General features: G+C 45.2%; 1 protein-coding gene across 4 annotated transcripts in view; it reads left to right on the forward strand.

Annotated features, from left to right (window-relative positions):
- DOCK11 (dedicator of cytokinesis 11) overlaps nucleotides 1-15,639 on the forward strand; it is a 481,846-nt gene that overhangs the window by 107,169 nt on the left and 359,038 nt on the right. For all 4 annotated transcript variants that reach the window (XM_073543480.1, XM_073543481.1, XM_073543483.1 and 1 more), the window contains exons 14-16: nucleotides 8,348-8,430; nucleotides 8,522-8,644; nucleotides 13,733-13,809. In XM_073543480.1, the coding sequence (XP_073399581.1) occupies nucleotides 8,348-8,430; nucleotides 8,522-8,644; nucleotides 13,733-13,809 (283 nt within the window). The remainder of the gene's footprint in view (nucleotides 1-8,347; nucleotides 8,431-8,521; nucleotides 8,645-13,732; nucleotides 13,810-15,639) is intronic.

A 15,639-nucleotide genomic window follows, 5' to 3' on the forward strand; every position in this document is an offset into this window, starting at 1 on the left:
GGTAATGTTTTGTAGTTGATTATTTGTGTTATGTGATATGTGTATGTAAATTAACTGTTTGTTTTACAGAATTGTAAGAACATTGATGAAAACCTGATACCAATGGCAGACCTCTCGGATTTTCAAAGAGGCCAAATTGTTGGTGCTCGTATGGCAGACGCTAGTGTAACAGAAAGTGCCCAAATGCTTGGCGTGTCAAGAGGTACTGTCTACAAAGTAATGACTGCATTTGAAAGAGAAGGAAAAACGTCCGCAGCAAAGCACAGGTCCGGACGAAAGTCGAAGTTTACTGAGAGAGACCGTCGGACTCTAAAGCGAATTGTGAGAGAGGATCGCAAGACCACGGCTCCGAAAATCACTGCTGAGCTCAATGAACACCCAGTTTCCACGAAAACTGTTCGTCGGGAGCTGCACAAATCTGGATTGCACGGAAGAGCTGCAATTAGAAAACTGCTGCTCTCAATGACAAATGTTTCCAAGCATTTAGAGTGGTGTAGAAACCTCTAGATTTAGTCCCTCGAGCAGTGGAAACATGTGATATTCTCAGACGAATCATCGTTTACCCTATTTCCGACCTCCGGCCGAGTGTACGTTTGGAGACAGCCGAAAGAAGCATTCCATCCAGACTGCATTCTCCCAACCGTAAAACATGGCGGAGGTTCTGTGATGATCTGGGGTGCTATTTCGTGGAGATCCGCCGGGCCAATGATATCCCTTTATGGAAGAATTAACCGCCGCGATTATTCAGGCATTTTGGGCGACCAAGTGCATCCTATGGTTCAAGCACTGTTCCCGGAGGGGAACGCCATCTTTCAGGATGACAATGCACCAATTCATACAGCTAGAATCGTTAAAGCATTTCACGAGGAACATTGTAATGAAGTTGAGCATCTCATCTGGCCCCCACAATCCCCAGACCTCAACATTATTGAGCATTTATGGCCGATTTTAGAGATTGAAGTTAGACGTCGATTTCTGCAGCCATCGTCGCTCAAAGAACTGGAGGGTGTTTTAACTGAAGAATGGGCTACAATTCCTTTGGAAACAATTCACACCTTGTATGAATCCATACCTCAGAGAATTGAGGCTGTAATCGCCGCAAAAGGTGGACTGTTAGGACTCAGATTTCTGCCTCTCCTTTGCTGAGATCTAGGTCCTCACATTCTGCAGTCTCCTGCGCTTTTCCTGCTGCAGAGGAGATTGCCCTGCGGCAACTCTCTCCAGAGGCTAAGTCCTTTGTTCCCTCATCTGAGCATGCTCCTGGGACGAACTCCCATTGGAGTTCGGGAGTCAGGTGCTCAGGTCCTGTGTCGAATCCCATTGGCTCTTCATGGAGCCTTGGAGATTTCCGGAAGGTCCCGTTTGGTATAAAAAGCGCAGATGGCTGTTCCGCCATGCGCTAGTATTTCTCATACTTGCTGCTGTATGTATGGTGATGGATGCTTGAACTGGTGACTGACTTATTAAGAAACCCCTTCCCTCTGATAATATGATTGTGTGAGTGTTTGGGCTCAGCCAGTGGCAGCGCTAGCGCCAGCGCGCCTTAGCTCCATCTTGCACAGCAGCTTAGCGTCTGCATTGCGCCAGCGTTATTGCAGCGCCTTGCCAACGGCTCAGTTCTTGCCGTGCTGCAGTTGCAGCTTATTTCTGCGTCCGCAGTTGCGACGCCACGCAGCTCATTTTACGGTAGGTCTAGACGGAGTAGTCCTGCTGTCTAAGGCTACCCCTGTGACTCTTGATACCGTGTCTGCATCGCTGAAAGTCTGTGACTCTGAACAGACTCAGCGTTTAGTTTATGCTTTGTTCCTGCAGCTCTGTGAGCATAACAGAGCTTGCTTGAGTGCACTGGGTGCAGTTAAAACCCTGTGCACATTACCGCCTTAGTGCTCTGCCTCTTTTAGCAGCGATTTTTCCATCCACCGCACGGTGGACCCCGAGTGGCGAAGGCACTTTATTTCTTTTTTATTTAGTGTCTTCCGCCACTCCTAACATAATAATAGCGCCAGGGTCTGGCTAGAGATGGCAGAACAGCAGCAACTTCTGCAGTGTGTACGTCAGCTCGAGACTCGCCTGGTTACCCTCGAGAGGTCCCTCGCTGCTGCGCAAGCCACAGACGCTGCTGTCCAGGCACTCACAGATGTGGTAGGGCGTATGTCCATGTCTTCCCTTGTGCCGAGTTACCCGCCTCCCGTTGCCCGATAAATTCTCTGGGGATGGCGCCTCCTGCAGGGGTTTCATCAGCCAGTGCTCAATACATCTGGAGCTGCTGGCTGCGCAATTCCCTACAGAGCGGGCTAAGGTGGCCTTTATTATCTCCCTACTGTCGGGCAAGGCCTTGGAATGGGCTACGCCTTTATGGGAACGTGGTGACCTTGAGATTCGGACCGCTGCCAACTTGCTAACAGCCATCAAGAAAGTATTTCTCGGTCCTCGGGTCACACACGATACGTCTCTGCAACTACTCGCCCTTACTCAGGGGTCACTCTCGGTTAGCCAGTATGCCGTCCGTTTTCGGACACTGGCGTCCGAGTTGGAATAGTCCGACAAAGCCCTCATCCCCGTTTTTTGGCGAGGTCTAGCAGAGCATGTGAAGGATGCTCTCTCCACTAGAGAGATCCCCACCAGCTTGGAGGAATGATTTCCGTCTCCTCACGTATCGACCTCTGTTTTTCGGAGCGCGGTATGGAGCGGGCTCACTCCAAGCGAAGAGCTGTTTCGGCTTCTAAATTTTTTGAACCTCTTGAGCTGTCTGAGCCAGAGGTTCTACCCCCTGAGCCCATGGAGGTGTCTCGTACCAATCTTAATACAGACTCAGATCAGGAATCCATTTGCGGTTGTCACCATGTATGTGCAGTTTCTCCGGAAGCCAGCTCCCCACCACGGTCGGAGTCTGAACCAGTCATCGAGACCTTTGTCCCTCCTCATTTTAGGGCTCAGGTTCTCGCATGGGCTCATGCGTCCAATGCACCTCACCATCGGGGCTACGTGCAAATCTCGAAGCTTTTGGCCGGAGCGTATTGGTGGCCCCATAGAGCTCGGGACATTAAAAAATTTATCCAGGCTTGCACCTCATGTGCTCAGAACAGCCTTCCTAGGCAGAGGGTGGCGACAGCCGCCGACTCATGGCGACACTCTGTTGCATCGGCCGCTCACGCCATTTCCCAGGTGTCTCTTCTGAAACCTGGTGACCTTGCCTCCACTGATGCCGTCCAGGTGTCCCAGTTTACCGTCTCACCTACCAGGACACCAGGCTCGCCTTCGGACGAGTTTGTGCCCTATGCCACCACAGGGCACAGGTTGATGGTCCGGAGGGCTCAGGGAGGAGGGGGCCCTAGGAGGGGGGGTAATGTTAGGACTCAGATTTCTGCCTCTCCTTTGCTGAGATCTAGGTCCTCACATTCTGCAGTCTCCTGCGCTTTTCCTGCTGCAGAGGAGATTGCAGAGGAGATTGCCCTGCGGCAACTCTCTCCAGAGGCTAAGTCCTTTGTTCCCTCATATGAGCATGCTCATGGGACGAACTCCCATTGGAGTTCGGGAGTCAGGTGCTCAGGTCCTGTGTCGAATCCCACTGGCTCTTCATGGAGCCTTGGAGATTTCCGGAAGGTCCCGTTTGGTATAAAAAGCGCGCATGGCTGTGGTGATGGATGCTTGTGTTATGGTCACGTGTGTCAGGACGCAGATGATACCGCAAGGCGGACCCATAACACACGTGACCCTGGATACACCGCCTCCAGTGGGGCGCATTTAAATAATAAAACGTGCAGGTGGATACACCGCCTCCACCTGGCGAATTTGGGTATTACACGTTATACATGCAATATCTGGAAACACCGCCTCCAGTAAGGCGCATTTAAATAATAAAGGGGGGAACCTGGGTAACTTTAACAATGGTGGGCCCTGCAATAGGGAAAAGGGAATTGGAGACCTCCTGAGCTCCCCTGAGCCAGTGTCCCTGCACTCCTAACGTTCCCTATGCCGGTTTCGCACCGGGCGCCGCACGCGTACCTCAACGCCCTAGCTCGCCCTGACCCTAAACCCTCACTAGGGAATAGGTCGGTGCGGAAACTAATCCCACCACTGCACTAATAACACACATGAGGAAAGAGACAATACAGGGGAAACACCACTTAGCTTTGCTCTGTTGCGTGCGCTCCTAGCAACAGAGCCCTCCACCTGAGTGCATCTTCTCCTCCACCTGGATCCATCACCATAACTTCACCTTAGTGCAGTCTTGGAGCAGAGTCCAACACCAGTTGCAGCTGCTTAGTACCAGAGTCCCAAGGAAGTGTTCAGCTTCTGCCACGAAGTCAAGCATGCTTGAGTCCAGCTCAGCGGCCAAGTCCCACATGGTGAGTGCCACTCTCCATAGTAGCCACTCCACCAGACCATGCAGACACTTCCCGCTGACTCCATCACTGCGACCCCACCACGCCATGCGAGCCCTTCGTCTAGACACCATAGCTGCAACAAGTCCCCCCTGGCTAAGCTGCGCAGGACTCCTCACCAGCTCCATCCTTCATCCAGGCTCTCCAAACTCAGAGTGAACACAAACTCACAATATCACAGGCAGTGAGTGAACCCCCTGAGCACACCTTTATAGGGTGTCACACCTGATCCATAATTAAGTGCAAAAAACCCTAAAGTGCAATACCACTCACGACCACCGGGGACAGTCAAGACACCTTGGAACTTTCCAAAGTAAAAAAAGTTCACCCAGTGATTTAAAACTGTCAGATCACTTCAGATCATGACAGTACCCCCTCCTTAATGAGGGGCCTCTGGACCCTCAAGACCACCCCTCATTAGGGAAACACCCACAGCGGGGACGCCCAGACCCTGAGTTCACCCCACCATTACCTGACACTTCAGGTTTATGACAAACGCACCGCTGGTATTGGCAATAAAGTTCATTTTGGAGGCACCACTCATCTCCACAGCGCCGGCCTGGGGAACGAGTTTATGTAAGTGTATGCTTGTTAAGAGCTGATCAGACTCCACAACACATTTCCACAAGATGTTTTTTGGTGGCACCATACACGCTCATTCACACACAAGTCCGGACCTGAATGTTTATTGCATACATTCGTTTGTCATAATTGGTGAACTCATTCTGAACTAGACAACAGAGGCGTCCCCCTGTGTTACCACACTCACACCCCCACTATTCACCAAGGGACACCACCCTCCAACCCTTTCACCATGAGGACTGCGCCTCCTAGGGTTGGTTAATGGCGAGGGTAGAGATTTGTCCCTACTCCCCCACAGCACACCTGCTGCACACACCAGGAGGAGAAGGGGACCGGGAAATGGAGGAAATATACACTTGCTGGTCGCCTCCACACAACCAGGAGGGCGGCTTCTTCGGTGGTATAGAAGATTTGGCGTAAACCCCGCGGACTATCACACCAGTCAGCTCACCACAGGGGCGTACCCCTTCACCTCGGGGAATACCAGGCAGCTCCGTGGGGCACCATTCCTCCCACCTGCCTGGGTGCGCCCGCCTGCATGAACCAGTCCTGCTCCCCAGCAGCGACTCTAGGGGGTTTTAGTACCATAGCCGCAGGAATATGGAGGAAAATATATATACTCGCTGGTCGCCTCCACACGACCAGGAGGGGCGGCATCGAAGATTTGGCATGAGCCCCGCGGACTATTCACCAATCTGCTCACTACAGGGACGTACCCCTTTACCTCGGGGAATACCAGGCAGCTCCGTGGGGCACCATTCCTCCCACCTGCCTGGGTGCGTCCCCTGTAAGAGCAAGTCCCGCTCCCCAGCAGCGACTACACACCTAGTCTGCTCACCACAGGGATGTACCCCTTCACCTCGGGGAATACCAGGCAGCTCCCTGGGGCACCATTCCTCCCACCTGCCTGGGTACCTCCCCGTGCGAGAGCAAGTCCCGCTCCCCAGCAGCGACTCTAGGGGCTTTTGCCAGACCGCAGCCGCCATTTTTTTTTTTTCTCTGGTTATCTGAGCAGAGGCCCCAGACCGTGATAACTGCTGCTGCAGCGGCTCTAAACACCTTGCCGCTCCCCACTCACATCAGTGAGGCCCGGCAGCAATTACTCAGCGGTCTCCACATGGCCAAAACTCACCAGAAAAAAAAAACAAAAACTGTGTGGCCTGTGATAATGTCATGGTCACGTGTGTCAGGACGCAGATGTTTCCGCAAGGCGAACCCATGTGACACACGTGACCCTGGATACACCGCCTCCAGTGGGGCGAATTTAAATAATAAAGGGGGGAACCTGGGTAACTTTAACAATGGTGGGCCCTGCAATAGGGAAAAGGGAATTGGAGACCTCCTGAGCTCCCCTGAGCCAGTGTCCCTGCACTCCTAACGTTCCCTATGCCGGTTTCGCACCGGGCGCCGCACGCGTACCTCAACGCCCTAGCTCGCCCTGACCCTAAACCCTCACTAGGGAATAGGTCGGTGCGGAAACTAATCCCACCACTGCACTAATAACACACATGAGGAAAGAGACAATACAGGGGAAACACCACTTAGCTTTGCTCTGTTGCGTGCGCTCCTAGCAACAGAGCCCTCCACCTGAGTGCATCTTCTCCTCCACCTGGATCCATCACCATAACAGGATCCTTCACCTTAGTGCAGTCTTGGAGCAGAGTCCAACACCAGTTGCAGCTGCTTAGTACCAGAGTCCCAAGGAAGTGTTCAGCTTCTGCCACGAAGTCAAGCATGCTTGAGTCCAGCTCAGCGGCCAAGTCCCACATGGTGAGTGCCACTCTCCATAGTAGCCACTCCACCAGACCATGCAGACACTTCCCGCTGACTCCATCACTGCGACCCCACCACGCCATGCGAGCCCTTCGTCCAGACACCATAGCTGCAACAAGTCCCCCCTGGCTAAGCTGCGCAGGACTCCTCACCAGCTCCATCCTTCATCCAGGCTCTCCAAACTCAGAGTGAACACAAACTCACAATATCACAGGCAGTGAGTGAACCCCCTGAGCACACCTTTATAGGGTGTCACACCTGATCCATAATTAAGTGCAAAAAACCCTAAAGTGCAATACCACTCACCACCACCGGGGACAGTCAAGACACCTTGGAACTTTCCAAAGTAAAAAAAGTTCACCCAGTGATTTAAAACTGTCAGATCACTTCAGATCATGACAGCTTGGACTGGTGACTGACTTATTAAGAAACCCCTTCCCTCTGATAATACGATTGTGTGAGCGTTTGGGCTCAGCCAGTGGCAGCGCTAGCGCCAGCGCGCCTTAGCTCCATCTTGCACAGCAGCTTAGCGTCTGCATTGCGCCTGCGTTATTGCGGCGCCTTGCCAGCATCTCAGTTCTTGCCGTGCTGCAGTTGCAGCTTATTTCTGCGTCCGCAGTTGCGACGCCACGCAGCTCATTTTACGGTAGGTCTAGACGGAGTAGTCCTGCTGTCTAAGGCTATTCCCTCCTGTGACCCTTGATACCGTGTCTGCGTCGCTGAAAGTCTGTGACTCTGAACAGACTCAGCGTTTAGTTTATGCTTTGTTCCTGCAGCACTGTGAGCATAACAGAGCTTGCTTGAGTGCACTGGGTGCAGTTAAAACCCTGTGCACATTACCACATTAGTGCTCTGCCTCTTTTAGCAGCGGTTTTTCCATCCACCGCACGGTGGACCCCGAGTGGCGAAAGCGCTTTATTTATTTTTTTATTTAGTGTCTTCCGCCACTCCTAACATGGACATACACCATATTAAACTAACTTTTGTTGATTTTTCCAGGTGTTTACATTATTTTGTCCAACCCCTGTATGTGAATTAGGCTGGGGTCCCACTTGCGACAAACTTGCATGAGTCTCACATCTCAATACCCGGCACTGGCGCCGGCCCCTGGCACCGGAGTGTGCATGAGTCTCACATCTCAATACCCGGCACTGGCGCCGGCCCCTGGCACCGGAGTGTGCATGAGTCTCACATCTCAATACCCGGCACTGTTGCCGGCCCCTGGGACCGGAGTGTGCGGCTGCATGTGTTTCTATGCAGCTGAGCGCTCTGGACCCGAGTGTCGGCGGCACTACCTTTCACAAGTGTGACCCCGGCCTTATTGTTTATTTTAACTCATTAAACATGTGACCAGTCTTTTGCAAAACTTCATCAAAGTAGCTGGATGATGGCCACCTCCCCTACCAATGCAGATGGGCACCAGTCAGTATGGTGTATCAGGGCATTCATGTTCTGCAGATCTTCTTGACATTTATGGCACATCTTGTGGTTGTGCCATAACCCCTTTTTAATCAACTACATTAATTTGCTGTTTTTATATTGTTATGTATTTATCATTATTGGTAAAGTTTTTTTACAGCTAATTTTTTGTTGTTATTTACTTTTAGACTGCACAGAAAGTGCACAAGATTGCACGACAGGTCTGCAGTCGCTTGGGTCAGTACAGAATGCCATTTGCTTGGGCTGCAAGGTACATTATTGTTTGACTTTTCAGAATAGTCTATATTTAGCTTCATGTAATGTTTTAATGCATTTTCATTCTGTTATTGTTTGTTTTTAAGGCCGGTATTCAAAGACACCCAGGGGACCCTAGATGTGGAAGGGAAATTTTCTCCATTATATAAACAGGATAGCGGTAAACTTTCTAATGATGATCTTCTCAAACTTCTGGCAGAGTACAGAAAGTATGTCAGCCTTTTTATTCTCATGTATAATTTAGTCATTTTAATAAATTAAATTTGCATTTTACTTTTTTATTGATTAAGTTATTGTCATTTCTACTATATAGTATGTACAGTATTATAATGTTAATGCTTTATGTCCTAAACAATAGATAAACAACCTGTATCTGCCAGATATGAAGAGATTCAAGCTAAATAGATAAAAAAAAACCTTAACTTTACTGATTATTATACAAAAACAAACCATTAATTAAATAGACAGGACAATAAGTTGATAATATGCAATATCCTGTCAATAAAAATGCGAGTACTAGTATTGAAAATTGAAATGGAGAGAAGTATATAAACTCTCCTCTGTTAGCTAAAGGTCACATGAGTAAAGAATAAGAGGTATATTACCTAAATCCTGAAAACCATCGGTGAGAAAAATGTAGGTGCTGTGGCCTCCCTACACCCAATGCTGTTTTGCTTATGCTTCTTCCGAGGGCCTTCTGATTTACGAGCATTGGTGACAGAATGGCTACTGGTGGAAAAGAGCTCACTGATACCAGCGCGGTCCTGTAATAGGAGCCTCCGGTGTCAGTGCATGACATTTCTTCCCTCCAAAATATTCAACAATCAATACTGTTTTATTATTGAAAAGTGGAAGCATTTGGAAACCGCAGCAACTCAAACATGAAGAGGAGACCACTTAATGTTTTAGAATGGGTCATCAAGTGCTAAGGAACAGAGGTCAGAAAAGTCACCAACGCTATGCTGACTTCATAACTGCCAAACCAAACCTTTAGTATTAACATGTGCATAAAAGCTGTGCACCAGGAGATTCATGGTCAAGCGGTTGCACACAAGCCTCACATTACGAAGCACAATGTGAAGCATCAGAGAGAATGGTGTAAAGCAAGTTATCATAGCTGCATATGATGGACCAATGGATTTTGGATGGGAGGTCATAATACAGTGCTGTGCAAATTAATTGAGACAAAGCATTTTAAGTAAAATCGTAAGTGGGTTACCAGTCAGTGATTCAAACCAGTTTTAACTGCTTTGAACAGGCACTCACACCTGTTCAAAGTAGTTAAAACTGGTTTGAATCACTGACTGGTAACCAACTTACGATTTTACTTAAAATGCTTTGTCTCAATTAATTTGCACAGCACTGTAGTTCCCGTAGGTTTAATGTGTGGGTGGTCCGGTATTTTTGGCTATATCATTTAGATTGGTATTGTGTGAGCAGTGTTTCCAGCTGTTGATTTTTGTAATTTTTCTTAGAAAAAGTCTGTTTGTTCTGCATCTCACATGGACAGGAGTAGATTTCTGACTTAGTTGTACCACAAAGGTGGAGTAAATTTTGCCGAGTTTGCCAGGCAGGCTTTGCTAGGCCATGCTCCACCATGCTCCACCAATTTTTGGCATACAAGCCTCAAAAGTCTCAAATTTGTTTATCAACTTCAAGCATCATTATAAGGTGTTTTATGCCTGAAAACTAGTGAAAACACTAATGAATTGAACCATCAGTCTTTTTCTGAGTACTATGAGCATTTAACGGGTTAATTTATCACCAGTGATAAGTGTGTTTATAGTGCAGGTATCATCAGAAAATAACCTATTTTTAAACTAAGTTTTTGTTTTCAATGTACTTTTAAAAAATGTTGGCATTTTGTTTCCCTACCATGTATGTTTCATTTAATAGAAAACAAAATTAGAAATCTTGGAATTTTCACATTTGTTACCGTATTAAAGCTATTTTACACTTGTATCTCCTGTCCTTTCAGAAACATTTTTTAGTAGTTTTATCATCACAGGCAGTTTTAAATTACAGATAACACCTCATTACACAGCTGATAGCACAGTATCCACCAGTCACAATAGAGGTCACAGCTGACCCTGTGTCCCCTCCCTTTGCATTGACAGTTGGATACCCTCATTAGATGCTGCAATACAAAAGACAGAGGCTGAGTCAGTCTATTGCTGCTAATGTACGGTACATGTTGATTTCCCGGAAGAACAGGAGTCTAGAATAGTCGTAGTGGCCAACGTGAAAATTGCATATTTTTGATTATAATACAGATCCTGATATGAAAAAAACTGTATAAGAAGATTTAAAAAAATACATTTAACACAATAACCTAATTTAAAAACTTCCTGATGACACATTGTCTTTGACCCCTTCACGACCTTGTACATATACAGTAGGTACATCCAAGGTCGCCTACCCCTGTTTGCTGTGGGCTCCGTTTATGAGCCCGCACCTTTTCTGGCACATGACAGCAGATTTTATCAGCTTACTTGTGCCCCTAACAGTCGCGGGTGGAATCACGATCCACCTGCAGCTGTAAACATGTTAAATGCCGCTGTCAATCTCTGACAGCGGCATTTAACATGCCCGCACCAGAAGCGTGTCACAAACATCGCCCATTGGCACCTGTGTCACATCAAGGCGGGACGATGGGTTGGCATGACAACCCGGGGTCTGCAGTAGACCCCTGTGGTTGTCATTGCCAAACTGCTATGAGCGCTGCCCAGTGGCAGATGAGTATTTTAACTATACACAGCAGGTATGAAGCACTGCTAATGTGTAGCACAAGCGTTCAGAATATTGCAGCTTCTAGTCTCCCATGGAGACTATTGAATCCAGCAAAAAGTAAAAAAAAAACTTTTTAAAATATTTAAAAAAATGTAAAAGTTTAAATCAACCCCCATTCGCCCCATTCAAAATTAAACAATAAAAAATACACATATTTGCGATTGCCACATTCAGAATAGCCTGATTTATCAATATATAAAAAGAATTCTTCGGATCAGTAAACGGCGTAACGAGAAAAAAAATCAAAACGCCAGAATTATATATTTTTGGTCGCCACAACATTGCATTAAAGTGCAATAACGGGTGATCAAAACGTTGTATCAACACTAAAATGGTATCAATAGAAATGTCAGCTCAACGGGCTCTCACCCAGCCCCAGATCATGAAAAATAGCGACGCTACAGGTCTTGGAAAATGGTTCAAAAAACATAACTGTATTTCTCAAGATCTACACCGCAGCTATGAGGCATACAGGTAAGACTGATTTAACCTATTACCTGCACGTGCATATTAATAGCACAAAATCGTCCAGAGGGTGACAGATTGCCTTTAAATAAAAAAGAACCTATACATGTTTGGCATCTATGAACTCGTAATGACCTGGAGAATCATAATGGCAGGGCAGTTTTAGTGAACATGGTAAAACAAAAATTCACTTTTTTTGCAATTCCACTGCACTTTGAATTTTTTTCTCATTTTCCAGTACACTATATGGTAAAACCATGGGTGTCATTCAAAAGTACAACTTGTCCTGCAAAAAACAAGCCCTCACATGGCCATATTGATTTAAAAATAAAGAAATTAAGGCTCTGGGAAGAAGGGGAACAAAAAACAAAACTCAAAAGCCCAAGGTGATGAAGGGGTTAAAGAGGTTTTCCACTACTCAATGATTATGTTTCCCCATGTAAATTGAAAGCACCCTGTACTTCCCTCCAATGACGGTGCTGATCCAGTAATGTCAGTGTCTGGGTTCATGGGACATTGTGTCACGTGAGCCCTGCAGCCAATCAGTTGCTGCTAATGGGCTGCTTCACTCTCATGTCCTTAAGAAAAAGCTCACATCCGGAGGAAAGATGAACGGCTACTACTTTCTGGCTTCCTCTGTATTTCAGTTTCATCCACAAGTGATAGTGGAGCGGCCCAATAGCAGCCTCTGATTGACTGCATGGTTCAAATGATTTATCAAAAAAAATTAAAAAAAAGTAAATAATGTTTAAAAATAAATATAGATAAAAAACAAACTTTTGAATAAACCTCCATTCCCACCTGTTAAAAATAGACATAAAAAATTAAAATACTAGGAATCAGCAAGTCTCTGATCTGTATAAAATTGATTAATCTACACCATAAAAGCTGTAAAGAAAACAACAAAGTAAATGCTATAATTGCTGTTTTTTTGTCATTGTACTTCCCCCCAAAATGCAATATAAAACAATAATGCGTATCCCAAAACCCTGCCAAGCAAAATCTCAGCTTGCCACACAAAAAGCAAAGCCTTAAACTGCGCCATCGACAAAAAAGTTAGGCTATGTGCACATGTAGTTTTAGGTGCTGCGGATTTGGGAAAATCCGCAGGTAAATCCGCAGGTCAAAAGACCTGCGGTTTACCTGCGGATTAGCCTGCTGTTTACCTCTGCGGTTTCACATCTCTACAATGGAGAAGGTGTGAAACCCCTGCGGATTCCGCACAAAGAATTGACATTCTGCGGGTTTGAACCCGCAGCAAATCCGCAGCATGTGCACAGCGTTTTTCAGTTTACCATTGAAAACAGTGGTACAATGCAGCTAAATCTGCTGCGGTTCCGCAGAGCCTGAAACGCTGCGGATCCGCAGCAGAATCCACAACGTGTGCACATGGCCTTACTGGTCTCAGAAAATGGCTTTAAGGAACCAATTTTTTTTTTGAATGAACACCTGCATTTATTTTTACCACTAAAATAAAAAAGAAACAACAAAACATACCAGTTTGGTATTTCTGTAATCATAATGACCGGAACCATCATGTTGCAAGGTCTTTTTTATCTCACCATGAATGGTGTAAACCCCTCACTCCCTAAAAAAAGGCAAAATTTTTTTCCTTCACCGTTTTAGCGCACATAGAATTTTTTTTTCCTATTTTCCGTACATCATGTGAAGAAGTTAATTGTGTAATTCAAAAGCATAAATTGTCCCAAAAAACAAGCCTACGTATGGCTGTTTCAGCGTACAAATAAATAAGTTATTGCTCTTGGAAGAAGGGGATGAGAAAATGCAAAAATAAAAATTGTACGAAGTGGAAAGGGGTTAAACAGCTTCCTACTTGATCATATGAAATCAAACAAAACCACTGTATATATCCTCCGAGTTTAGTGTCTCTCCTTTATCCCATTTTGCCATCAGAACATTCAAGAGTGAGGCCAAAATTTATCATATACAGAAAAAAAGTTTTAGTTTTTTTTTTCTTTTTAACATACCGTACTTTATTTTAATTCTGTAACTAATATTTTTCAATTCTTTTCCTTATACAGACCAGAAAAGACTAAGCTCCAAATTATACCTGGACACCTGGACGTTACTGTAGACTGTGTTCCTCTCGACTTTTCAAGTATGACATTTACTATAAAATCCCTACGTCTTGAGAAATCATAGTGTTACAGCATAGGAAATTAGTAATCTGCATGTCACTAGTTTTTATCTACTAATGGTGAAAAGTATTTGCCAGTAGCTGCAGTATGGCTTAGTAATATGTCTGCAACGGTAAAGTGATGTCACATATTCTGCTAGTCTACAGCTATTTGAAATCCAATACCAACAACGTACAAATTACATTAATTCTACTTTGGGAGGCAATTTAAACACCAACTTTTGTTGCATTGTGGCTTATAATTGCAAGTTTGAGGCCCAGTAGTCGGTATAAAAATTGAAAGATTTATAATTTTTAAATATACAGTATATAGTGACATGGAAAAAAAATCAATACGTTACCTATTTTTCGGACTATAAAACACACCAGACCATGAGACGCAGCTAGGTTTTAGAGGAGGTAATTAGGAAAAAAAAAGATTGAAGCAAAAAATGTTTTTAATTCTGTATTTAACTCCTTCATGACCGGCGCTTTTTTCGGTTTTGAGTTTTCGTTTTTCACTCCCCTTTTTTCCAGAGCCATAACTTTTTTATTTTTCCATTAATTATTTCCATTTGAGGGCTTGTTTTTTGTGGGACAAATTGTACTTTTGAACGATACCATTGGTTTCTCTATCGCTTCATTGGGGGACACAGAAACCATGGACTTGTCATATCCGGCCCGGCTCTACTGTCCCATTGTCAGATGATAGGTATGAAGATGGTGCGCACTCAAGGTCTAGGGTAAAGTAGGTGCTGGTGAATTAGACCACTAGGGTCTTGTACAAATAAAAGAATGATTCACCGCACTCAACACACTGATCGTATGCAAAAAACTCATATTTATTGAATGTGTCCAATCCATCAAAAAAAGAAGGAAGTGCCCAAGCAGAATTCAAGAAACGTACAAACAAAAATACCCGACGTTTCGATCCTCCCGGATCTTATTCATGGGGTACACTAAAACAAAAGGATATACATAAAACAAAGTGAATAAAAACATATATACAGAATATACATATCACGCGTGGTTAGGCATTCATGAATGTATAAACATAATGGAGATATGAAAAAAAATTTTTATATATAGATGAACAAACATGTATAGTCATAGATCGAAGCCTAATGCATCGCTGAAGCACAATTTTAAAGACATTTATATAATACGTTAGGTAGTCAAGATACAGATGTTCAAAACTAGCAATAGGAGATTCAGAGACCAGAGACCATGGATTTACCTCGATTTAATTAATAACGGACCTAGGGCACTCAAAGAGGATACACCTCCCCTCAAGGTAACTGAAGAGAATATACAGTACATGGAAAAAATGTAAGTTATTTCATCATTATATGGTATAGAAAAAAATGTCTAATCCAGTAAGAATATATGTGCTATACCTGAAAGGTTCGTAGAAAATAGCTTCGACTGATATCCTCTAGTTAATGTAATGAAAATACAAAGGATAGAAATAGATTCCCACTAAATGAAGAAGGAGATATGCAGTATCCATTAGTATCACATTAAAGAGGATAGAAAGGTTAATGTAAAGGTATGTAATATACCTTAAGGTGGGTAGATTCTGACTTGAGGCCATAATTTGGAAGTTTCCACCTGAGGTAGGTAATGTTTAGCCAGAAATTGCCATATAGGAATTTCAACCTGTGAAATGGGTGGCACATATTACAAAAAGTAAGGAAGGGGGGGGTTTTAGGGATGCCAGTACTGAAGTGCAATAGGCGGTGCATGAAAATAAAATGAGCCTGAGCTTGAGAAGTACCGTTGCCGTGGCCAAGTAGCCTGATGAGAGGGCGT

This window comes from Dendrobates tinctorius, unplaced genomic scaffold, assembly GCF_039654945.1.
Source record: "Dendrobates tinctorius isolate UK_male_01 unplaced genomic scaffold, ASM3965494v1 ptg000133l, whole genome shotgun sequence".
NCBI lineage: Eukaryota > Metazoa > Chordata > Amphibia > Anura > Dendrobatidae > Dendrobates > Dendrobates tinctorius.